At 37.8% G+C, this 26,607-nt stretch overlaps 2 protein-coding genes across 3 annotated transcripts in view; both read left to right on the top strand.

The window, feature by feature from the left end:
- ap3d1 (adaptor related protein complex 3 subunit delta 1) overlaps positions 1-12,247 on the top strand; it is a 33,044-nt gene extending 20,797 nt beyond the window's left edge. Inside the window, exons 22-33 of one of the 2 annotated variants that reach the window (XM_082139812.1) lie at positions 1,598-1,760; positions 1,838-1,969; positions 3,773-3,826; positions 4,497-4,598; positions 5,989-6,153; positions 6,259-6,306; positions 7,217-7,406; positions 7,480-7,568; positions 7,674-7,759; positions 9,383-9,504; positions 9,594-9,673; positions 9,845-12,247. In XM_082139812.1, the coding sequence (XP_081995938.1) occupies positions 1,598-1,760; positions 1,838-1,969; positions 3,773-3,826; positions 4,497-4,598; positions 5,989-6,153; positions 6,259-6,306; positions 7,217-7,406; positions 7,480-7,568; positions 7,674-7,759; positions 9,383-9,504; positions 9,594-9,673; positions 9,845-9,940 (1,327 nt within the window). In that variant the 3' untranslated portion in view covers positions 9,941-12,247. The remainder of the gene's footprint in view (positions 1-1,597; positions 1,761-1,837; positions 1,970-3,772; positions 3,827-4,496; positions 4,599-5,988; positions 6,154-6,258; positions 6,307-7,216; positions 7,407-7,479; positions 7,569-7,673; positions 7,760-9,382; positions 9,505-9,593; positions 9,674-9,844) is intronic. The other variant, XM_082139811.1, reaches the window with a different exon arrangement.
- Positions 12,248-12,735: 488 nt separating this feature from the next.
- Positions 12,736-25,390, top strand: cdc34a (cell division cycle 34 homolog a). The gene is made up of 5 exons (XM_082139901.1): positions 12,736-13,245; positions 22,521-22,607; positions 23,572-23,669; positions 23,852-23,986; positions 24,117-25,390. The coding sequence occupies exons 1-5, from the start codon at positions 13,060-13,062 to the stop codon at positions 24,337-24,339; spliced, it is 729 nt and encodes a 242-aa protein (XP_081996027.1). The 5' UTR covers positions 12,736-13,059; the 3' UTR covers positions 24,340-25,390.
- The last annotated feature ends 1,217 nt before the right edge of the window (positions 25,391-26,607 follow it).

Raw genomic sequence — 26,607 nt, 5'->3', positions numbered from 1 at the left:
GTCAGTTTTCGTTTTATTTTCGGTTTGGTTTTGCTTTGCTTTGTATAGATTTTTTTTTTTTTTTTTTTTTTGACCAGTTCAATCAACTAATGAGTTTGAATTTGGGAGTGTTTTGACCGACTGCAAACACACAGCCTAATTTATTTTGCCTTTGCACACTAAAGCCCTATTCGCACGGGATTAGTATTACCTAGGGACCTCCGGTAATTTGTAATAATCGCAGAGGTCGTCTGTGATTTTTATCCCGTGCGAATCTGTAAAAATGTCTGTAAAAATGTCTGTAAAAATTCCCCCGAAAATTACGTACCGTATTTCGGCCAACACAGGGGTCCTCTGATAATACCAGTCCCGTGCGAATCCCCATGTCTGTGATTTGGGCTGTTTTTCTGTGAGCCTATCGTTTCCTAAAGAACGTAATAACCATTATGGGCCGTTTAACAGTCCATTTTACGTCTGTATTAAAACTATATTAACAATAAAATCTCTCGATATGCTCTACTCCAATCCGATTATAGTTTTTCTCCAATAAAAACTATGAAGTGCTGCAAAAGAGAAAACAAACTACAGTAAAGACATGATCCGGAAGCTCAATTCGGACCGTTGTCATGGAAACGTCAAATTAAGTATTTTGGCGCAACATGGACTTTCCAACAAGCTCTTTTGGAAAGTTTGGACGCTTTTTGTGGTAGTGTAATTTAGTAGTCTGTATCGTGGAGCATTTCTTTGTCTCACACGGCCTCTAAAGACGTTCATCCTGTAAGTATCTCAAGAAATCAAAGTGTGAAAGAGTAAAAATGATATAAAATGAAATAAACCAAATAAAATGAATAGAAAAACAAGCCTATCGCGACGTTTCGGTATTTATAATTCCTTCTTCAGGCAGGCTTGTTGTAAATATGGACAAAGAATAAAAGAAAAGAAGATATATTATATATTTATACAATAATATCATATTCTATAATATATATCATATATTTCTCTAATAAATTGGTTTTAAATAAGTTCTTTTTTTGAATTGCAATACTCCAGCGCGATCTTCGTTTCAGCACGTTCAGCTAGTGAAGTGTGAATGGGTGGGCGCACGCTGTAAAGTCCGTAAACTCGAGGGAATTACGAACATTTATTTGCCCGTGTGAATGAGCCACCAAAAACACAGACGTCAGAGGGTAATTTCTTAATTACAGAGGTCCAAGGGTAATACTAATCCCGTGCGAATAGGGCTTAAAACCATATTTTGTTCATATTTGTGTAGAAATGCAGAAGTTAAACAAATTAAAATCCTTCAGTTCCAGTAGTGGTTTTGTTATTGTTTTTCTTTTATTTGTTACATTAGACCAATTCTCAACACTAGTTGTTGTAAGAAAAATGGTGTGGATTGTTTTGGTGCAGCCTAAGTTGTTAGTTGAAGAAATATACTTTTTTTTGTGGCACTTTGTCACATCAGACTTGTTGCAAACAGGCCTTTATACTTTTGAACCGTATATTGAATAAGCTGAAGTCTTTCCCAGCTTCCATGTGACTGTCCCTCTTATCTCTCTCGCTCACTGTCTCCTTTTCTTTCTGTCCATCTAATCTCTTTTTCTCTTATTCTCTCCAGGCCGCTTGCAGACAGCGAGAAGCTTCCCGTGAGGACCCACCGTCCAGAGGTGCTGAAGAGCCCTGCCGAGGACCGAGAGAACGAGAGCATCCCACAGGAGTCCAAGAAGAAGAGCAGTAAGGAGAAGAAAGAGAAGAAGAAAGACAAGGAGAAGGACAGGAAGGTGAGATGTCCTGAGAGCTTAAATGCAGTTGTATAACATTAGTTTCATAAATGATGATGATGATTTTGATGTTGTAGAGGAGCAAAGAGGAAAAGAAGAAAAAGAAGAAACACAAAGAAGTGGAGGAGGAGCTGATGGAGTCCCAGCCAGAAGAGGCCGTCCAATCAGAGGACACTAAAGAGATGGCAGTCCCGCCCACATCTGCTGAGGTATGATTGTTTTTGAATGAATAGTTAAGTAGATACAAAAGCTTGTCTTATAACCTCCTCATCACTAACTTTCGGTATTTGCTTTATTTAAACCGCTTTGAAATATTCCATTACTTTGTTGAAACTTAAATCGGGCTGATATAAGAATCATCGTTTCTATATAAAGACAAAAAGCATGAAAATGCATTTGTTTTAGTGGCCACCTGCAGTCTATACTGCCCTTTAGATTACTGGACAATTAATTTTTTATTGTTAATTCAATCAAGCAAGCTTATTTATATCAACTAAATTGATTTTAGCACAAACGCATGAGTGTATGCAGGTATCCTCACCTAAAATGTAGTGATATATTATTCTCTTTACCCAGACATGTTATTATTTAACTGTAGTCCAAAGTTAAAAACATTTATTTTTATTTTATGTTTTGTTTTTTGGTAGAATGTCATATCTATATATTTATAATAGAATACCTGTTATAACAATTACATGTCTAATATAACAATAGTCTGTTTGCAAATAGTAAAAACAATAATTATTAACATCAACTAGTGGATTAATGGTAAATAAAATAACTTCGTAGTAAATTGGCTTAAATTAGTTAAAATACATTGGAAATACAATAAAATATGATTTAATGTGTTTATTAATAAGAAAATATCTAGTTTGTATACATTTTTGTATAGTTTTTAAATTTTTGTTTTGTTTTTTTTGTTTTGGATCTTGTTTGTGCTTTGGTTTATTTATATGTTTTTAGTATGTATTTATTTATTTATATATTTATTTAGTTTGACTGATTCAAATCAGTAACTCATGAGATAAATTAAGTGTTTTGACCGATTAAGAAAACATTTCCTTTGTTTATAACACTGGTTCCACTATATTGCATTGCAGGCAACAAAATTCATACAAAGACATAATTTAAATACGTTCATATTTTAATTCAATAAATGAAATTAAGGATACACGATATATCGGTCACCATATCGGTATCGGCAGATATATGTTCATTTTTAATGTTATCGTTATCGGCCCGATAAGAACATTTGGCTGATATATTAAAGCTGATAAATAATCTATAATTTTTTTCAGCTGAGACGCTTCAGATGCACAAACTGAATTGCTTGAAATATGATTAGAATCACTTCAAAAAAGAAAAATCCAGTTAAGTGCAACATGAGCAGTGCAAGTCTGTCATATAAGCGACATAAAATTAAAATTATAATTTATATATATGGTGAGACTTTTATTTTTGTAATCAGGCTCTCAGAAATTATATAAAAGTTCGGATTTAGGTTTATCGGTTCTCTGCTCTCAAATATAAAGAATTATCGGTATTGGGTCAATTTTCATATCAGTTTGTACCTATTTTAAATTGTAGTATAAAGAAACTACTATTAATATTATTAGGTTTCTTTCATGTATATTTTGCAGTATTGACCTTAATGAATTGATTGTTCATTTTAGTTATAATTATGACTATGAATCACTATGAAAATTGCTATCAAAAGGGAGGTTATAGTGTAAATCATAATATTTTTGCCTAAATGAAAACAAATTATGTCTACATTTTGCTTAATAAAATTCAAAATTCATAAATTAATTGAATAGTAATAATAGTAATATTATTCATATAATAAAAAAAAATCTAAATTTGATATGTAAAGTGAACATAAATATAACAAACATGGTGATGGAATATATGCTTACTTTGTTTTCTGAGGTTGTCAGAGCGTTTGTTTGGGGTTCTGTTGGAGTCAAACTGGATTCGACTCATTTTCCCCCACCCTGCCTTTTCTGTTGTAGGCCTCGGATCTGGATTTCTGGCTCTCTAGCGCTCCTGTTCCCCCCGCCGCCCAGGTCCGGTCCCTCACGCTCTCTCCTCCCCCTCTGCTCATACCGCTGTCAGTCTGCCGTGTTGTTAATGAGCGTCTGTTTTGTATTTCCCCCTCTGGACTCTCTCGTTTCTTGACTTCTCTTTGTCTCTTTTCGCTGCTTTTCACAGGTCTCGCACATTTTTGTCTGTTTTGCATATGCTTGTTTTAGTTAGGGATGCATGTGTGCACGTGTAGAGGTGTAAATGTGTCTAAATGACTGGTGTGAGAAACTTCTCCTGTATGATCGTGTCCGTATCATCATAAATAGTCAGGATTCTTGACAGTTCTTGCGGTTCCAGTCAAACAGCTCAAGTATTTGCCCCATGAATCAAATGAAGTTACTTGATGTAATTTTTTTTTTTTACCTGCACAAACATCATAGTTCGGTACCTCCTAATGCAAACAGAGTGTTGACTTTTAAAGCGAAAAACAAAACCATCACTTTCTCACTGCAGGTTCACCACTTTTTCACCATTTTCTCCCACTGTGACGATCCAACTTCATCAAATCAACTTTCTTTCCCTTCTTAATCATGATATTGTTAATTCTGCATGATTCATAGTTTAGATGATCATTCTTCAGTCTTTGTGGAAGGTTTTTTTGTTCGTGTTTTTAATGAATGTTAACACATTTTAATGGATGTTTGTTTACAGGAAGTGACGGCACCCTCTTCTACTGCTGCTGTGGACACGAGCTCTGCGGCTGCTGCAGAATCTGAGCCTGATGAGCCTAAAGACACAGAACCAGAGGACACGGTGGGTCTAACGCAAAGGTTTTATATACCGCCCTGGAAAAAATTAAAGGGATACTCCACCGTTTTTACATATTAAACTGTTATTCCCTTAACTAAGACGAGTTGATGCATACCTCTCTCATCTCAGTGCGTGCACTTAATCGCTCTTGCGCGCGGCGACACTTTGATTGCACTTAGCTTAGCCCAGTATATTCAATGGTATCTAACAGCAATGAATTTAGAAGTGACCAAACACATCAACGTTTTCCCTATTTAAAATCAGTTACACGAGTAGTTATACGACCAAGTATGGAGACACAAAATAAAACGTGGCGCTTTTCTAAGCGGGTTAAAAAGGATAACTATAATGTATGGCGGAATAGCACTTTTGGGAGTACTTCGACTCGGCGCAGTAAAACGTCACGCCTGATCCTCTTCCTCTCACTTCTGTCAATAGTGGGAAGAAGATCAGGCGTGACTTTTTACTGCGCCACGTTTTATTTTGTCACCCTACTTACTACTCGTGTAACTGTTTTTAAAGGGTTAGTTCACCCAAAAATGAAAATTCTGTCAGTAATTACTCACCCTCATGTTGTTCCAACCGCGTAAGACCTTCGTTCATCTTCGGAACACAAATTAAGATATTTTTGATGAAATCTGAGAGCTGATCACTACTCCATAGGCTGCTAGGTGGCCCAAACTTGCTGGCCCAGAAAAGTTATTAATAACATTGATTTTCTTGGCATGCTCTCCTCCGGTCTTTCACATTGATGTTGGGTCACACTCCTGGTGCAAAATTTCAAGCAGCTCGGCTTTGTTTGATGGCTTGTGACCATCCATCTTCCTCTTGATCACATTCCAGAGGTTTTCAATTTCATAATGTGATCCAAAACACACACTTTCAATTCTTTTACTTCAATGAAAGGTTATATTTTTGCAATTTTTTTTGATGAAAGATCAAAAGGATAAACAATGCAGATTTATTTTTTATAGCCATCTTTGATCATATTTACCAGGAGTGCCATTGATTCTGACCACAACTGTATATACACATGTATACATGGATGGATGGATGGACTCCCATAATGCATTGTGACTTATATTTGAGAATTTTGCAATAGACTTGAAATATAATTGCATTTTATATTTAAAATCATTGACTTATTATCATTTGTTTTACATTGTACTGTCATTGCTGATTCAATTTAGTCATTTGCAATGCTTAATGGGATGAACAGGTCACATGACATGTTCCTTTCTTTCTTTTTCTTGGTTTTCATGTACTTTTAGGTTAGGAATGGCAGTAATGTTGAAAAAAATCATCAGAAAAACACTTCCACAACCCAGTATGCTCCAAAATGATGCTCTATTGAAACCAGATTAAGCTAACTGTTTATTGGTTTCCTGTTTAGAAATCATCTAAACACAAGAAGAAGAAGCAGAAGAAAGAAAAGGAGGAGAAGGAGAAGAAAAAGAAGAAGCGACACCACCACCACCACCATCATCGCCATCACAGTGACGGCGGCGGGGAGGATTCGGTGCAAAACGGCACCGTGGAGGACGAGGAGCCTCTGCCAGTCAGTATCCGTCCAGCCAGCCAATCAGAGAAGGCCTCTCTGTGTCATTAAATGCTTTGTAAATGCACTTTATCTTGTACTTATCCAACCTCCATCTCGTTTCAGCCCATGTCCAACTACTCTCTGCTGGCCGAGAACTCCTACATCAAGATGGTGAGTGTGATTTGGAGATGACTCAATCTATTTGTGTTCCCTGCACCAGCGTGAAGCTCAAGCCGTGATTAAGATCCAATGATCCTGAGACACGACTGTTGTTTTTATCAAACTGACTCATTGCTTTAAGTAATTCCGGTCTCTAGTCTATGAATGATATATTGTCCCATGTGTCTCTGCGTGCATGTTTAAAGATGAGGAACGATGCTGATCAGGTAACCATAGAAACAGAACTACGGTTATTGCTGCTAACTTGCTGTGATGCAGACTTTAGGCACAATAGACACCATGTACAAACAAAATCAGAGGTTAAGAGGCCAGACCATGTCACACCGATGTTTGTGAATTATACATTTAATATATATATAAATTAGTGCTGTCAAATTGATTTAATCGTGTCAAACATAAAAGTTTGTAAATATATATAATTAATGTGTGTGTACACATACATACATACATACATACATGCACACACACACACATATAATTTGTTTTTAATACACTTTATATATTATACAAGTATTAGTTTTATACAGTTATACTATTAGTTTTAATTTATAACAAATATATTTATATAATTGTACAATTACCACATCCCTCACTGCCTTGTTTTCTTTTGTCCAATGAAATATGGCGTTTACTGTGACTAAAGTCTGTTGAGTGCTGTAAGACTGTGCAATTGCCTTTGAGCTCGGACTTGAAGCATCAGTTATTAAATGTTCCCTTGTTTTAGGTGATGATACCTAAGACGTTTTAACTCTTTTGATCAGATTTTTGGGCTTGTTATACTCTTCCATTTCTTCTGGCCTTATTTAACCTCTGAGATCCAAGTGTTGCGTGTGCTGGCATGATCTGCGTGTTTAGGCCGTTTAGGATCGTTTCCTACTGATAAATCTTCCCTTTTTTGCAGGTGTACGATATCCAGGGCAACCATCAGGATGAGAGCAAAGTTGTGGTGTCGGTCATCTTTGAGAACAAGAGCGACAGCTTCCTCAAGTCAATGGAGTTCAATGTACTGGATTCCCTCAACTCCAAACTGCAGCGACCGGACGGAGCCGGACCTCACGATGGCCTCACCGTCCCCTTCCAACTGCCACCAGGTCAGAAGAGCGACACTCCTAAAAAGTGCCATTGACCAGGCAGATTTTACTCATTCATTTGGTCTTTTTCCAGGGGTTTCAAACGAGGCGCGCTTCGTTTTCACAGTGCAGAGTATCGTCATGCCTCAGAAACTAAAGGGAACCCTCACCTTTATAGTTAAGGTAAGAAACTCCATTACACACATGAAAACATATACATTTCCATACGGTTCTAGTGTTGTGAGTGTTAGTATTGTTCATGTGCGTATTGATTGTTTTCTGGCGTAGTCTGAAGAATCCTCCACTCACGAGAAACTGGACTTCAAACTGCACTTTACATGCACGTCATACCTGATCACCACTCCCTGCTACAGGTGAGGAACACTTTACCTTAAATACAGCACTATAAATACACATATGGAGTGCTCCGTTTATGTATAATACAGTGATACACACACACAGGGGTAGGGGTGTGACTGCACTTATCTCACGAGACACGAGATTGGCTTCACGAGAACGAGACGAGATTTTGCACAATATTATAGAAATCCTCAATGACAAATATCTTGACTAGAAACATAGTCTGCAGGTTCATTTTGAAATGTTCTAACTAATAATCTTGTAATGAATGTCATTTCACTTCTACGTTGAGTAGAACAAAAGTGCATTATCAAATGCATTGAACAATGCAACAATATACATTATATGTGGCGGCCCTTTAAAGGTGCAGATATGACAATATGCAGATTTAAATATATCAGAGCTGATTTAACACAGATGAGGATATTTCTTCAGAATAAATTATATTTACAGCACACACACACCAAAAACATTCCGGACAAGCAACTTTTTTACTCGGACAAGTGAATGACACATTTTCTTGTCCAGAGGACAAGCACATGAAAAGGCTTAATGTCGAGCCCTGAGTGAGTCGGAGTTGATAGCAATGACAAAGTGCCAAGGTTATTATTCACCTTATTAGGGCTAAGGGCTATGGTTAGGATAACTCAAGGGCTAGGGTTAAGATAAGGACAACTGAAACTCAACACTACAAAAAAAAACATAATTGACAATGACAATAGGCCTACTTAATGATAACAATTAAACATTAGTGTACCTAATATGTATGATGGGTGTGACAGTGTCACACTTATACCTTATAGTAAGTAGTAAGTGGTGCTTTACATACCCCGCCCACCCCACCACACCCACCAAAAAAGGGCTGCTGCTTGATGTCATGATGGTAGTAAAAAATATTGTGGAGGTGGTAAAAAAGGTAGTAAAAGGTAGTAAATTCATCTCTATGATTCCTGCATATACCCTGTCATAATTGAACTAATTTCCACAAATTGAACATAGAAATAAAAACAGTATAACTAACAAAAATAAATAACTTATTTTTTTCTTAGTCTTAAGTGCAAACCATAAGTGCAAGTGCAACCATAATCAAAGTACTCTCTCAGTATTCAAGTGCAAACCGAGACCAAAACAGAGACCAGAGCCACAACTACACAGTCCAGAGATAGGTTTGATATTGGGAGATGGGCTATTGTATGCAGCCTAATTTGCGCGCATCATGGACTATAATAGAGCATAAATTTTTTATGTTATTTATATTAGGGCTGTTAAAACTAAATAAAAGTAGTCTTAAGGTACTTATACGAAATTTCCGAACTCTGTGTGCGTGTTTTTTTCGCATTCGTCATGCAGTGGCTCTGAATTGTCAAAACACCTTTGAAAAAATGATTGCCATGGATGCGAAAAACGCAGAAAATCGAACCCAATCCGAATATTTTTATGAACGACGAAAGTTTCGGACTCAGTGTGCAAGGACCTTTACTGTACTGGGCTGCGTTTCTCAAAAGCATCGTACGCCTAAGTAGATCGTAGAGTAATTGCCGCCAATGGTCTCTACGATCAACTTAGCTCGCAATGCTTTTGAGAAACGCAGCCCTGAGTGATTTCATGTAGCTGAACGTTTGTCTTGTGTTTGTCAGTGACGCATACGCTAAGCTGCTGGAGTCGGGCGACCTGAAGGGCAGCTCTCTACGGCTAGAGGGGGTCAACATGCCCTTCCACCACCTGCTGGCCAGGATCTGCTTCCACCATCACTTCTCTGGTGCGCTGACTTCACAAAGAAGCCTGTAGTGCGTTTGATTAAAATGAAAACCCTTCAATCTTTCGTGCTCTTCTTTCCTGTTTCCACAGTTGTGGAGAGGATTGACTCCTGCGCCTCCATGTACAGCAGGTCGATCCAGGGACACCACGTCTGTTTGCTGGTCAAAACCGTGAGTGCGCCTCAGATGAATCCAAGGGATACAGATCTCAAGGAATTGAATCGTATTGATTCTGATTCCACCAAACGATTCTTTAAGTATTAAAGATCAGCGCTGAATTTGCTTGATGCATCGGCTCCTTCGTTCATGCTAACCTCTCATTTCTCTCTTTCTCTCCTCCAGTCCGATCAGACCGTCACCATCGACGCCAAGTGCGACGAGCCATCGCTGCTGGGGAATGTGCTGGACGAAATCAAGCAGACCTTCTCGAAATGCTGATTGTGACCCCCTCACGGCCCAGTAACCCCTCTGAACCCCCACACGCTCAGAATCATATACCCTTGCTCTGAGACTCGTGTCCCTCCTCTGAACCTTTGTATTTATTGGAATCGGTCGTTCTCTGTTCTTCTTTTAAGACCGTCTCTTGCCTTTGTTTCCCCTCCTCAACTGTGTCTGACCTCCGACGTGCATCTGAATCTCACTCTTCATCCTGCATCCTTCGTCTCTCTCTGACGCTCTTTCCATTGTCTTAACGGTCCATGACATTCATCTTGATTGAGAACTGGATTTCTTCGTTGTCGACGCTTGAGTTGTGTGCTTTTTCTTTTTTTTTTTTTTTTTAAGTGTTTTGCGTTGTGTTGTTTGCCGAGTTTGTTTTCTGTCCTGAACTCCATCAGCGCCTTTCTCTGCATTAAACATCAGCGTGTCTGTTCCCTACCAGGTTCATGTTGCTCTTTTCGAAGGCTAGCAGGACTGGTTTAAGATCCACATCTCCAACTCAAACTGCCTCTGAGCAACTAATGTCACTCCGAGCCTCACAAGTGCAGTCGTACGTTTCGTTAGGACTTATAGGTACACGGTTGCATTCAACCACGATATCATGTGATGGCCCACTACTATTTGAGTCCTAATGTTGACAGGTAAAACTACATTGCTAACTACAATAGCATGTAACTAACAAAACTGCACACTTACAAACCTTTTGCTCAGGATAATGGCGGGTCATAAAAGTGGCGAAATGAACAATTTCATGTCTCACAAATCCGTGTTCTGGTCTCCATCAGGATGAAATCTCCAAGTTGCTTGTTTACCATTCTGATTTGTGCTTCAGTTTGTGAAAAAAACCCCACCAAAAATGCACTTCCTCAATGGTAGTCAATGGGTACATGCTCGAACAATGGAAGTCTATAGAGCAACTATAACTGTACACTTGCCCCATTGACTTCCATTGTAAGAGCGTGTACGTGAACTTTGTTTTGTTACGAACTGAAGTACGCTTTGAAATTATTTCCTGATAGCGCTAATCTTTAAAGGTTTTAACCTCAAACATGCCATTTAACACATTGACAGTGTCTCATGTTTCTGGACAGTATTATATCAAAGTCATCCCTTGTTTCTAAAACTTAAGACTATAAGGGAGCCTGAAAACTTAAATGTGCACTTCCTGTCTATCACATCCATCGAACGCCTCTGTGGCTTTGACATCATCCGAACTCATGCTTCTACATGTGTTCTTCAGCTCTTAGAACTGCCGTCTTGTACATTTGCAGATTACAATGAATCACTTTTTTTTTTTTTATATGCTCTTAAATGCCTTTTTATTTCCCCCCCCCCACACTAATGAACTTGTACTGACTAATTCCGGCACATGCTTTAAGTAATTCCTGTGTTTAACTGTCTGATCCAGCACGCTGTAGCGCTCGGTTGTAAGGACGCAACCAAAATAGTGGTTATCTGCTCACGGGACGTTATCCTGAGGGTACCCTGCAAGTGTTTTCCAATGTAAGAGCAAGTTCATCAACAAGAAGTGACTTGAATAGAACGTTTCTGGGGAAAAAAACAGCAGCTCTAGATGTTTCCAGGCCATGTAAAGACTTGAATCATCTGACGTGGATGGAAGCGACTTATTAACACATTAAGTCACATTGAAATGTATAACTTGCATGGGTAGGAATGTAAACTTTTGCCTACTTTTCTGGTTTTGACTAATACATGAACACTTGCATAGAAAATTCCCCCATCATTCCTTGATTGTCGCGATTATTTTCTAGTTAGTTTTTTTTACGTAAAAGTTGGCTTCACCATATTACACCTTTTGATGGTAAAATGTATTTTTATTTGTTATGAGTACATAAACTTCAAAAGATGTCTTGGAATGTTTTTAAAAAATTGCATTTTGCATTAAATTATTATTATATATATACATATATATAGATATATATCTCAATCTCAATAGAGGGGGTTTGGGGGGATTTAGGGGGTCCATATAGATACTTAGCTGTTAAATGTGATTCAAGTGAAGTGGCCCAGCTAATCTAATAAGGTTTTCCCTCTGGCAAGTTATAGTGCAGATATGGCTGGATTTGGCTTTTCATTAAATATACTCTCATTGCTCTTCGTTTGAAGGTACTGTCCAACTCCTTCATATGTATTTTCCGACTGTATGATGTAATATAATGTTTTAAGATGAATAAATGAGCTAAAAGAATGACCAATAATGTGCAAGCTACATTCTTGAGATGTCCACCTGAGAGTTTGAGAAGGATGCTATAGTTTAATGTGTGTACCAATAAATTCATACATGTAGACCAAATGTCTGTCTCTGTTTGAACAACTACATATGTTTCTTGTTTCTAATCGTGTGTGTGAACACATTTTTTTTCTTAAGTTTTAATATTTAGCATCTGAACAACGTTAGAATACTTATGCATGTAAACATTTACACTAAGAGCAAATTAGTTTGCTGTTTGGTCAATGGGGCAGATAGATAGATAGATAGATAGATACGTGTTTCATAATTGTTTTGCTATATTTCTAAAAAGGCTGTCTAATGGAAGTTACTTTGTGACAAATTACCTCGTGTGGGGTTTTTTTTATTTTATTTTTTTTAAGTCAACGTGTTTTGTTAATATTTGCCATATATTATTGATAATGTAGTATTATAATTAAGCGTTGTTAAAATATATTCCTTCCGTTGTGTTTTACTCGTAGGGTTAAGCTACTCAGCGTGCCCTCCATTGGTTGCAGGAGGATATTAGGAGGGACGTGGTCTACTGGTGGCACCGTGTCTCGCGTGACGCTGCTGGGGGAGGGAGCGAGACGACTCGAACAAGCTGCCCCGCATTGCATGTTTGTTTACTGGCGGAACGCTTGATTAGTTTAACACGTTTAATATCGACGGCAGGTGCGTAACGTGGGACTTCAAATGCCCGACGCGAACAGCAAATCCGCTGGGGCTGGTACTCGCTAAGCGAAAATTGTCATCGAGCGATTTATCTCGCGTTTGTTAGCTCGACTTCAGCGTGTACAGCCACTGACCTAGCGGCGCGTTTGTGAAACGGACGCATCAAACTTGTTTGCGGGGTTGTTTTGGATGCCTGGTCGTTTGTTTTTGGAATATGGCTCAGCATAGACACCACCATGTTGCGAGTTCCCAAAAGGCTTTAATGCTGGAGCTAAAAAGTCTCCAGGACGAGCCGGTTGAAGGCTTTAAAATAACTTTAGTCGATGAGTCGGACTTGTACAACTGGGAAGTCGCGATTTTTGGACCCCCCAACACGCACTATGAAGGGGGGTATTTTAAGGTGAGTGACGGCTTACTGTCTTATATTTTGTTAATTGGTGAGTTTTATACATGGATTAATTTTTTATCATGGTGTGTAAATGTCATTTTTGAGGGTCAGTGACTCTGTTTTATTACCATTGTTTATGACGTCTGATGTAAACGTTGTTTCTTTGCCCAATTATTTTTATTTTTAAAGAAGTGACGTTCTGTGGTTTTAAACCTGTTTGACTTCCTTTCTTCCTTGGAACACACAATGAAATATATGAAGGAAATATGTGACTGATGCTGTCATTATTTTTCTGCCTATGTGTCCTTTTGTGTTCCGCGGAAGAAAGAACGATTTTGAACGACATGTGGGTGATAATAGAATTTTCATTTTTCGCTGTACTGTCACTTTAAAACCGCGGTTCGGCGTTCTACTTTTCGAAACGCCAACGTTCCATTCGTCCAACATTTGCTCTTGTTCCCATAGTGTTACTTTTTACACGCAGCTCTTTAGAACATTGACTGAACGTTGTAAAGTTCTCTCAATGTGATTTACTTGGTTAAAGTTCAAAGTTTAGGCGTATTTCAAAGATAATAAACCACAACAACGTTTCCTCAAGATGGACATTGACTATCTTTTTCCAGAGCCAACCTATCACCCTATCACAATCTATTGCTTCATTTTTGGAGCTGTATCACTTAGTGTTGTTCTACATGTTGAACATTTTCTGTCAACAGGAAAACATCAGTCATATTTATTGCTTCATCTGTCAATAGCTTTCATGACTCATGTGAGTTCTTTACAAAAAATAATCCAATGCATTAACCTGAAATACTGTAACATATTAGATAGACATAGGCTACTCTGTAATGTAACCTATGTTAAATACCTTGTGCTGTGTCCAAGCAAAGTCACTCTGGCAGACTACAACAATGGTGGAGTTATATTTAGCCTGGCTTCATAGCTATGCCTGTGTCGTTGGCTTGCATGCTGGCCAACCATCCTCCACACACACACTCACACACACATGCCATCAGCAAGTGGCCACCGACCGGCTGGGCACATTGGCTACAACCTGGTTTGAACCAGAAACAAATGTATTATGCTAGTTCAGTCTCCTTTTCATGTTGTCTAAACTTTAGAGACGATTCATAGCTGTGAACATTCAGTTCAATCAAAGTCTTTGGTTCAGTCCTGTTGTTGTCCTGCATTGATGTGGAAAACGGTGTGTGTTTCTGTTTGTTGTCGAGGAGGAAGGAAGCAGGTCAGCCATGGGACCCTCTCAGAGTCTCTTCCAACAGGAAGAGATGAGTAACCATGACTTCCTGCACACTACTACCCCATCAGAAACAGACTGGTTTCTCTTCTGCATTTGTTTTTCTCTGTTGAAATGGACCTTTTATTCTGTTTTTTTGGCATTATGATTGTTCACAACAAAACTATATTATGTACGTATATGGAAATCTGAAAACCAATGCCCATGTTGTGGGGCCTAATTTCACTTGTAGCATTTATACAGGAAGAATTGTAGGTTTTATTTTTTGTTTTATATAATACTTTATTTAGACAAAATGGTATAAAATTGAATTATCTTCATTTCTTTTAAGCCATAATGTGAGAATTATTGGCTTGTTACAGAAGTTCAGGAGAAATGTGAAAATCTACCTATCACTCTCAGTTGTTCAATCTATTTATCTGTCTATCTTGCCTGTCTATCTATCTGTTGTTCTGTCTGTAATCTGTCTATCTGTTAATTTATCTGTCTATCTTTGTCTGTCGTTCTATACTTCTGTCGATTTATCTTTGTCCATCTATCTGTTGGTCTGTCGTTCTATTTCTCATGTCTGTCTGTCTCAGCGACAACACACAAATGTCAAATAAATAGTAGTTTAAAACTAATTTTCAGTCAAGTGTATTTCATTATTTTAACAAATTTGACGTATTACCGTAGAATTTACCGTATTTTTGTAGTCAATTTACCGCGGCTACGAACACTGCTCATCCATTCAGAACTGAATCGGAACAATCCGTTAATAAGATTAGGCTATATAAAACCTTTTTTGAGTTTCTGACAAAAAGGTAATATTAATCGGAAGAGAAATCGTTCCTGTAATATAAAATGACTCATATCGCGTTCGTCAGATTTTGGTCATGCCGTCCACCCCTAACGTCACTCTGTTTCTGTCTTCAATTTTCCAGCTAAGAGAGATTTGGCACCGTCATTAAGTTCTCATGAGTGGGATCCCTTTAAGCAGGCTTCAAGTTCTTACACGTGGCGCTTAGCTGACAGGTAGCAGGGTTGGCTCCTGAGCCCCAGTGAAGCATGCACACGCCCAGGCCCTTTGGCAGGTGTTGTGAGCTGGGCTTGACTCGAGTCATGTTACCCGCTGACGGGAATGTCACAGAAATGAGAGACTGATGCTCTAACTGTGCCTGTTCTGGCTTCATTCTGTGCCTGGAAGGTGTTTGGAGTGAGTCAGCCCATAATAACAACTCAAGTTAACTCTTTCAAGATGTGTGCTGAATGGTCAGATCAGATTTGACTTAGTTTTACTCATGCTTACCTCAATAGTGAATGAAGGGTTTTGTACACTTCATATGATGTGTTATAGGGTCATTCCATGTCAAATCAACCAAATTTCGGAAACTTCCCCGGCTCAAATTTTTGATTTTGGTAATATTATTTTTTTCTGTAGAAAGACAAACATAAGTAGCCTAAGGGTGAAAGACAAAATATTAAATGTAATTTATGTATATTTACTGAGTAATGCACTATTTTATAGAGGGAGGTCAAAATGTAAATTTTCACCTGAGATTTAGAGCCAAATTACAGGGGGGTAAAATGACTTAAGAAAGATGGCCGCATCTTTATTCTATTTTTTTTACACTGATTGGAAAGTCTATTAGTCAAATCTTTTGAATTTAGCAATCTTTGTTGCATTATAATCCAACGGTGACAGTTCAAAAATGGAAAAAAGCTAAGTTTGCATGCCTGTAACTCAAGAAGTATCAAAGATATCATAATATCCTTATATTTTCTGGTGCTTAATAAACTTTACTTTTGGTGTTTTCATTTCAAAGGCCCATGATAGTTCAATCCCAGCGATATGGAGATCTTAATGTGGCTCTATGAGTAAATTGGTCAATTTTAGCATTTAATTTGGCCACCATTTTCATGCTTTATTCTTTTAAAGAGAAATATCTTAAGAAAAAAGTTGAAACTAGAAATGTATCCATCAACACAATTGCATAAACGCACCAGTCTGGGTGTCATGAACATTGTTTTTCCAAAGTGGGCATGCCTGTAACTCTAAAAGTATTCAAGATATCTTAATATCCTTCTAGATTCTCATTCTTGATTTAACTTTGTTCTTTAAAATTTTTATTTTTTTTGTCATTTAAGGCCTTTTCATATAGTTCAGTCCCATAGATATGGGGGTTTTAAAGCAGCTCCATGTTCAAATTGTTGAATTGTATCTATTTTCAATGGTCAAGAGCCAAGGTAACTTTTTAAACGGCTGATAGTTGTTTAAAGAAGAATGTCTGAAGAACAAATAATACTGCCATGAATATTGTTTTTCCAAAGTTTGCGTGCCTGTAACTCTAAAAGTATTCAAGATATCTTAATATCCTTATAGATTCTCATTCTGGATAAACTTTTCTTTTGGAACCTTCACTTTTAAGGCCCTATGTAGTTCAGTCCCATAGATATGTGGATCTCAATGCAGCTTCATGTTAAATCTGTTGTATTTTACCCAATTTAAAAACCAAATGTGGTTTCCTTTGCACACAACTGATACTTACTGCATTTTTAAAGGGGAATGTCTGAAGAATAAATGTTGAAACTAGAAATGTATCTTGTTTCCCTCTATCAAAATAATTATATAGAACACATTCCTCTCAAGAGACTATAAGAATCTATGTTTGAATCAGTTTCAGGGATGTTTGGAAGAAGGGATTTGTTCATTTTAACAGCTTCTGAAGCTTCCAAGAGTTCAAATACGCAGTGTCATTAACCACACGTTACATTGACATCCCAATATGGGATTAAACCACATAGGGCCTTAAAAATGAAGATTCCAAAAGAAAAGTTTATTCCAAATTAGAATCTATAAGGATATTAAGATATCTTTAATACGTTTAGTTACAGGCACGCCAACTGTGGGGGAAAAAATATTTATGGCACTCAGACAGGTATATTCTATGTAATTGTTTATAGAAAAAAACAAGATACATTTCCAGTTTCAACATTAGGCCTATTTGTTGTTCAGATATTCCTCTTTAAAAGGTGGGCGAAAATTACTTTAGAATTACTTTTCATGAGACATCATCAGCATCATTTTATTTGCACACATGGTTAGGCGTATTAGTAAATTCAATGGTAACACTTTATTTTGATGGTCCTTTTTGAACATTATGACTAAGTAACTTTGCAACTACATGTCAGTTAACTCTCATTAGGGTATTAGTAGACTGTCTGCTTAATATCTGCTAACTCTTTATTGTGATGATCCTCAACAGACATTCTACTGACTAAGTAACTTTGCAACTATATGTCAACTTATTCTAACCCTACCAGTCTACTGACACTCTAATGAGAGTTAGTAGACATGTAGATGCAAAGTTACTTGGTCAACAGAATGTGTTAAAGGGACCATCAAAATAAAGTGAAACCAATCCTTGTTGCAATAGTGACATTTCAAAAATAGGAAAAAGCACCTCATGTTTTTCCCCAAAAGCTTGCATACCTGTAACTCAAGAAGTATTAAAGATATCATATCCTTTATCTAATATCTTAGATTTGGGTAATAACAAACTTTATTTTGATATCTTCACTTTTAAGGCTCTATATGGTTCAGTCCCATAGATATGGGGGTTTTGTGGCTCCATGAGTAAATTGTAGACCTTTTCAGTGGTCGAAAACCAAATGTGGGTCGCTTTGCATACAGCTGATACTTGTTTCTGTTACAGAGGAATGTCTGAGGAACAAATAATGTTACAACTAGAATTAGCAGTGTAAATTAACTGTGTAAAGTTCCTGGGGGAAAAAAAACTATGGAAAATGTGAGATGTGAAGCTAGAAAATGAAGTGTGGTTTAAATGCTAAAATGTTTCCATCTGAACGGTCAGGTTGGATTGGACTTTTTTTAGTTTTTGCTCATTCTTACCTAAATCAATGAAGGTTTTTGTACTAATCATATAGCTGTGGGAATTAAAAGAACAACTTCCTACCTATGACCCTCAGGGACTGTCCAACACTTTCCCCTCAAGGACACCATTTTCCCGTCCGCTCTAATGTTTCAGTTGGGATGGAGGGAGTGAGATTATGCAACGGAAAATGAGGAAGTGATAGAGGTGTAGGAGAACAGGACTTTTTTTTTTTTTTTCAAGGAGAGCAGCAGTGACCTGGTTTATGTCCTCTACCAGCTCAATATCCATGGGATTCTCGTTTACTCAAATGGGATTGTAGGATAGAGATTTATATTTAGGTAGCTCTAAGACAGGGATTTTTCAAGCAAAAACTTATTTTTAATTCCAAGATGCCCATAATGTCACTTCAACCAAATATACGGATATGAGTGTATATTGCAGAATGAGTTTCTCACGTAAACCAAATGCTGTATTTGGCTCGTTCACAAAGTTTAACATCTGTTGAATCAACCGTTCCAAAAACAATGAGCTGTGACACATCATATGAGACTCATCTTGCCAGTAGATATTCAGTTGTACCAACCATTAAGGAATCATATAATGCAAACGACCACTTCCCCTTCATCGAATTTAGAGTATTTCGAATTGGGGAGATAAATAGAGATGTAACAGATCAGGCCCCATTTACACCTGGTATTAAGAAGCGTTTTCGAGTTGATGACGCTAAATACAGGTGTAAACAGGGTCTAAATTGTTTTGACCTTGTCCACTTTCAACCACCTCAAGTCGAAAACGCATTCGACCGGATTGCTTTCGTAGTGTGAAAAACACTCATGTGATCGAATGTGTTCAAACAGCCACAAAAGACCGTCTACTCTCCGCCTAATGCTTAAACATAATGGGAAGCGAACTAGCCAGACAGGATCTCAACTTTGTCGGCTGAAGACCCGAGTTTGATTTGAAAACGAAAAACGTACCAAGCACAATGATCTGAAAAAAACCCATACAGTAACATTTACCCGCCCAATAGACCCTCCCCTTGAAGAAATCAGGACCGAAGGGATTGAAAGTGGACAAAAGAGGCGGATTAAAACACCAGGGCCCGTATTCATAAAGAATCTTAATGCAAAGAGTAGCTCCTAGAGACAAAATTCTAAGAAAATTCTTAGAAATGTGGGCGTTTACTCTTAAAATTAAAGAAAAAATCCTAGTAAAGAAAAAAGTAATTCAGAAAGCATCTTAACCCTTAAAAGAGGTCTTAAGGTCAAAATTGTTAGGAGCACGGACGAGGACTTTTAAGAGGCTTAAGAGTTTCTTTAGCAGAGGAGAACATGGCAGAAAGACGAAGAAGGAGAAGAAATGTGTTGCAGACAATGAATAACAGTGAGTTAATAAGACGCTATAGATTAGATCATGCAGGGATCATGTTTGTGACTGATCTTATTAGAGACACGCTAATATCTCCGATACAGCGCATATGCCATAGCGCCAGAAATGAAAGTAATCACTACATTACGATATTTGGCAACTGGGAAAATTCCATGTTTGATACATTAAAACCAACATTCAAACCACCACTTAAATAGACATGCCAGCAATCAGTGTAATTGGAAAGAGTGGAACAATTTTTATCATTCTAAGCCAAGCAAATACCTTATAGGAAATTAACAGCATGGTAAATAAAAATAAAAAGGATTTATATACACATATATAATGTGTGTGTGTGTGTGTGTGTGTGAGTGTGTGTGTGAGAACGGTCAAATAGGAAAAATGACGCATGTAATTTCAAAGTGAAGGCTTAGAACAGACCCTATACTTAAAATCACTTTTTTTCCCCTTCTTGGACAACCAACCAATCACAGTCGTCAAAAGATTGTGTCATACATAGCAACGGGGTCAACCCCGCCTCCTTACTAAGATGAAAGTTTTTGTCTTTTCCTTACTCAGAGTTGCTCTCAGATCAGTCCCGAATTGCTCTTAAGCTAAGACTCCTACGTAAAAGTTTTTAAGCTAAATTAAGAGTTTTCTGAGAGGATTCTTAGAATCTTTATGAATACGGGCCCAGGTGTAAACGGGAATGTGTCTCCCTCGTCTACTTGTGATCCGATCGACCAAAACGCATATTAATACCAGGTGTAAACAGGGCCTCAGATTCGTAGATGCATTGCGTTTTTTGTTGTTGTTGTGGTTGGGAGATTTTGCATAGAAATAATGAATATGGTTTACTGCGGACACAGTTCACGATAATTTTTAAACGTGTCAAAAAAATTGTCGCTCTTTGCTTGAATTTGTGTGTGAACAGTGTCTCTGTTTCTTCTGACCTCATGTTTTTAAATGCTTAAAGTTGCACAACTTCTTGATATTGGACTTCTTATGGCAGAGTGTCTTTGTACACTTTGTACACTCAAATTGCTAATCTTATGCCGTTGTTGACGCATTTGCTTTAGCTTATCTTTTGTTTTTTGTTTTTTTTTTCAATCTATGTGATGCATCTTAATCCACCAAATTACAGAAGCTGACTTTATCGTATTTCAACAACTAATTAAAAAACGCTGTTAAATTTATGGAAAAGTTTGAAAGATTTCCCTTGTAGGCCAAAAATTGGCAATCTTTAGTCAGCTAGTGTGACATTCACTGATGCCTTTGCAATAAATCTCAGCCTCTGACAAAGTTCTGGCAGCATCAGAAAGTTTGTCGCGCAGTTGTTCATTGACCTTTAACCCTGTTGATTGGTACATCTCATTCTTAGCTATGATGTATATCATACAGTCTGATAGACGGCTGGTGTTGCACAAGCAATGATCGTAAAAATCATACACAGCCTATTTGCACAGGGGCTTCAAGTACTGACTGGTACGCAAAAATCTGTAGTTTTGTACATCCCTGTGCCTTAAGTTGAAGTCCTCTCGTCTAGTTGTTAGATAATGTAGCTAAAGAGAGACACTGCTGTCACAAGCTCTTGTGTGTCGGGTCATGTGCAGCGGCGACTCCTGTAAGCTGCCTCTGGCGAAACGTAATACCGTTACCTTCTTACACGGATCCCTACTTGAGGTTTAATACGCTTGCTTGCTTGAAAGTTGCCCTGCGCTACTCAGGTTTCAGGAATCGAGTATCACTTGATGCGTACAGGTGGCACTGTGTGTGTGTGTTTGGTTGCTGGCTCTCCCAACCCCCAGTCTCCCCTCCGAGAGCGAGCCCTTTGAAGCACACACCAGCTGACCGTGCCAAATCAGCAAATGTGTATGTATGTGTGGGGGTTGCGGAGTGGTCCGTATGCATGTGTGCCCACCACCCTCTGTATTGTAAGGCACCAGGCTCAGCTTTCTACAGATTGTGAAGGATCTGTGTGTGTATAAAGGGTTTGTTTATGCTCGGATATACATGAATATGCATGTCGCTGATCCAGTGTGTAATTGTATCACTGAATTTAAAATCTGAACAAGTTTAGACCTCGGCGAACCTTTAATATGGTGCCTCCAACCCCACTGTTGGAACGATAGTCCATGAACCGATGATTTTCCCTTTTCATAAAGCTATTAGGTTTCTTCTAGGTAAGAAGTTCACAATCCATCATGAACCCCTGGTGGATCTACAAGTTGTTTTTAAGATTGCTGCTCTACCTGTGAAAAGTGTAGTTGTAGATGTTACTTGTCTTGGTAATTCTGCCTGCTAACACCCACATGAAGCTTATAGTGCTCACGCTTTTAACTGATAGTATTTATACATGTTTGAGGATGTGTAATTCTACAGTCTTCTGTCGAAATTTTGGCCGGATTATCAGCCTGCGCCACAAATCAGTGTATATGCTGTTGGCTGCGTTGCAGATGGTAGCTTAACTTGTAACAGGCTTTCAGCTAAATCAGATATTCTCAAATGGGAAACGTATCAAAGGGTAGTGCTTGATTTTGAAAGGGATGTGTGGTCTGGAGCATGAGGGATTTTTGTAATTTACCCAAGCAGTTTTTACCACTCAGCCATTGAATAGATCATTAAATGTGTCATGGAGGTGTATTTCGCTGTTAAATGACAAAGCCATACAGTACCCGTAGAGATTGGGTGTTGGTGTTATATTGCTCCATTGAGTGAGCTCATCACGTATTGTTGGAAGACAATGTGCTATTACATCCGTTCCCTAATAAATGTGTTATTTCTTCCAGGCACGCATCAAATTCCCCATTGACTACCCGTACTCGCCTCCTGCCTTCAGATTCCTCACCAAGATGTGGCATCCCAACATCTATGAGGTTATACTCAAACCAGATCAAACTACAGCCTGATCAGTGTTGACTTTCATTCAAACTTGTGTGAATTCAATTCATTTTATTACACAAACATGTAATGCTTATTATGAATTTTATCTTTTTATTTAAAATAAATGAATGTAGGAATTTACCTAATTTGACCATCCTAATTGCTTTTGCATCAGACCCTTTTTTTCTCTTTTTTTGTCTTTCTTTTTTTTCTTAAAAATGGAACTGAGTGTGATAAAATAAATGCACTGTTTATACAGAAGTCCACACTGAAAATCTGGTATTTTAAATCTATATATCTTTTTTTTTTAAATGAAAAGATTAAAACAAAGACAGGTTATAATGTAAACTATTTCTAGGTCACTAATCATATCAAGTTTATTTATGGCACTTTAAAAATTGGTTTAAAGCTTTTCAATAAAAATCAGTGCATGATAATAATGAATGTAAAAAAATAAAAAAATGTATTCACTCAGTTTTAATGCTGGTAATATAATTTATTTGATAAATGAGGGGAAATTTCACTAATGAAATTTGACTTGTGGTTTTAAGACTTTTGAACTCCAAAATAAATAATAAAAAAATAAATTTTTTAATTTTTTTTATTAACTCTTTCCCTGTCATTGACCGAATTTTCCGGCTTTTTGTGTTTTACCCACATTCGAGTGTTGATTAAAAAAAGAATGCGTTAAAGCTAGAATTAAACATTTATTTTAAAGCAGAGGCTCTGTTCTTTCTTTTAAAATATTGCATCTTCAGATATTCATACAAATAAATATTCTGTGGGCCATGAAATTGTGAAAATTATCAAAAATGCTGGTGGTGGCTGGCAACTTTTTTTTTTATTATTATTATTTATTTAAACCTCTGGTAAGGAAAGAGTTAACAAAGTCAATAGATCATGCACAATTAAGTATTCAAACGTATTGACAGCCCCTTTAACATGACATTATTTCAGAATGGCGACGTATGTATTTCCATCCTGCACCCGCCAGTGGACGATCCCCAGAGTGGAGAACTGCCATCAGAGAGGTGGAACCCAACACAGAATGTGAGGTACAACATCCTTCTTAATCTAAAGCCTGTCTGAATGTTACAGCAGGATATTCCTTGTGTCCCTTGTGATGTTTACATAATTCCTCTTCCTCTTAGTTCACCTCAACAGTTTGAGATTAATAATTAAGCCAAATGGTCGTAATTGGTTTCGTTTAATCGGCTGATATCTACTTCCCTTTCAGAACGATCTTATTGAGCGTTATCTCGCTGTTGAATGAACCCAACACCTTCTCGCCAGCCAACGTGGACGCCTCTGTCATGTACCGCAAATGGAGGGACAGTAAGGGGAAAGACCGCGAATATGCAGAGATCATCAGGTTCAAAAAACCCTTTCACTCATTTGCGGTCATGCTTAGACATATTTGCATATTTACATGCATAATGTTCATAATTTGTGTTGTATTTTGAGGGTTGCACTCAACTGCATGTTTTGGTCCTGGTTCACAGGAAGCAGGTTTTAGCCACCAAAGCCGAAGCAGAACGGGACGGGGTCAAAGTGCCCACCACACTGGCGGAATACTGCATCCGTACCCGCGCCCCACCCGCCGACGAGGGCACCACCTTATTCTACGATGACTACTACGATGATGAGGATTTAGACGACGACGATGAAGAGGAAGGTGAGGGCTGTCGCTATGATGAAGACGACTCTGGGACGGAGGACTCTTGACGACCCGAGCTTTCCGAACTCTCCACTTCTGGTTTCCGTTTGGTTTTTAAATCAAGGAAAAGGAATATTTTTCTGTTTGAAGGTCCTGAGCTCCCTAACTCAAGAGGGCAAGAGGTTATTGATCCCGATGAACTGTTTTTGTACTTCTGTTCGAACGGCAACTGACAGTTGCAGTCGACTCCAAACCCAGATGCTTTGAGGGTTTGTTTTTTATTTCTTACATTTTTGTTTTGTCTGGTTTTTTGGGGGGCAGGTTTGGTTCAACCAATCAGTGTGAAACAGTCGAGCTCATGTTTATTTGGTCCTTGATAAACAACTAACTTGCCTTTCAAAGGCACCTGATCTCAGGTTTTCCATTTCTGTGATTTAACAGTATTGGCGTCTTGAGTGGGGGGGGGGGGGGGGGGGAAGTAGCTAATACACATTCTCAGGGCTACTTCTCTTTCTTACACCACAATGCATTATATTGTGCTTCTGTAGCCAAGGAATGAACGAGCTTCTCCGATAAATGTTCTCCAGAAGAGGATTTCGGCGAGGCGTTTGATAAATTGATGCATCGCATACAGTTCACACCATTCTAAGCTCGGTTTCCTTTGGGACTTCAATACGTGTCATTTTACCCACAAACAAACCTGTCTTTATGTGTGTTTTTGTTTTTCGATTTTATGGGGGTTGCGAGGTAGTTTGAATCTTTTGAGTTTGATTCTGCGCTATATTTAGCTACTCTTTGACATTTGAGGGTATTTTAGTTTTGTTATTCTGTATATCCTTATTCATTTTAAAGCTTTGTGGTGACTTTATTTGGAACCTAAAATCCTCCTCAGGAAAACATTGGTGTGTTTGTGGCTCACCTTTTGACCCCAACAGACTCTCCAAACCCGCTCAGCTGATTTATATGCACAAAGGGGTATTTTAGGCCACTTTCCCTTTTTGTTTGTACTTTCTTTTCTTTTTGGTATGCTTTGTAAATCTATTTAAAGTCTGAATAAAGGTCTTTATTAGAATTGCTGTAATTCAATTATGTTGATGAATAAACAAATAATAAAATCAATGATATAATGAATAGTAAATGATCTTTCTACACTGCAATATATATGTTTTTTTTTATATATATAAAAATGAAATTAAAGCAACTGTAGATGGTGCCACTGTGCCGACTGGTACCAATTTTGCCACTAGAGGGCAGCAGTGGGCTTCTTATTGTAATGGAATTACATTTGTCAACCTAGCCTAACTATAGCTAATAGGTTAATGTGTTTATCTACCTGACATTTCTTTCTCAAAATTGAGCGTTTGGTTTAAATTTGATACATTTCAAATTAAAGCAGCTCAAAATTAATGACATTTATGTACTTCAATACCAGTGTCTGGAATATGTAAGTGAGTCAACATGGATCATGACATGCTGATGATGTAATTCCCTTGTGTATATATATTAAGATAAAGCACCATACTTTATAGTACAGTGCAAGTGAAGAAAAGGCTTATGCTAGACAGTCATCCATTAAATAGATGTGAAGGAATAATTTGCTATTTAAAGGTATAAATCTTGATAGTAGCCTATAGGTGGTAGACCTTTCATGGAATGAGGAGTGAATGGAGTTTCACACACATGCCAAGATCCATTTTGAAGGGGCTTTGTCAAGATGCCACTGTAGTCTGGAGTTTTTCTGCACATCTAAGACGCCGACAAACCTTGAAGGTCAGCTAAACTGAAAGGTCTTTGATTGGAGGCATAAGGCACTGATGATCTGCGACTCTGATCGGTCACGCCAGAGCCATTGCTAAAATTCACGGAGCCGGGACAAATTTTTGTTGATCGACACGTTTTGATTTTATATTTCAGGGGCCTTTTTAAAAAACAAATGTAATTGTAACATTTAAATAAATAAAAATAATGCATGAATAAAAAAACTCAATGTTTTGGAAAAAAATACATGTTTTTGCATCCAAACATGATTCCATATTTATATTGTATTTTGTGACCGCAATCTCTACTGGATTTAAAATCCTTATCCAGTAATCATTAATGACTTGGTCATTGGTCAAATGATGTGGAAATCCTGTAAAACCTTTTAGCTTATCTTGGAACGCAACAATATATAACCACATTCTGTGTTGTGCCACAACTTAAAGGGACAGATTTCCCAAAAATGTAAATTCTGTCAGCAATTTCTTTCTTCTGCTGAAGAAGATATTTTGAAGAATAACCAAAGTTGACAGACTTCCATATATGACTTTTTGGTTACTGACGTTCTTCAAAATATC

Source organism: Leuciscus leuciscus (assembly GCF_965113295.1).
Source record: "Leuciscus leuciscus genome assembly, chromosome: 15".
In the NCBI taxonomy this organism is placed as follows: Eukaryota; Metazoa; Chordata; class Actinopteri; order Cypriniformes; family Leuciscidae; genus Leuciscus; species Leuciscus leuciscus.
The sequence above is the reverse complement of the archived record's forward strand: the minus strand, read 5'-3'. Positions and strand labels throughout refer to the sequence as shown.

Bases quoted from the DNA above. Each gene is read 5' to 3' on its own strand.
- cdc34a (XM_082139901.1), top strand. From the start codon at position 13,060: ATGGCTCAGCATAGACACCACCATGTTGCGAGTTCCCAAAAGGCTTTA. The intron at 23,670-23,851 runs GTACAACATCCT...CTTCCCTTTCAG, and splicing joins AACCCAACACAGAATGTGAG to AACGATCTTATTGAGCGTTA. The intron at 23,987-24,116 runs GTTCAAAAAACC...CCTGGTTCACAG, and splicing joins GAATATGCAGAGATCATCAG to GAAGCAGGTTTTAGCCACCA.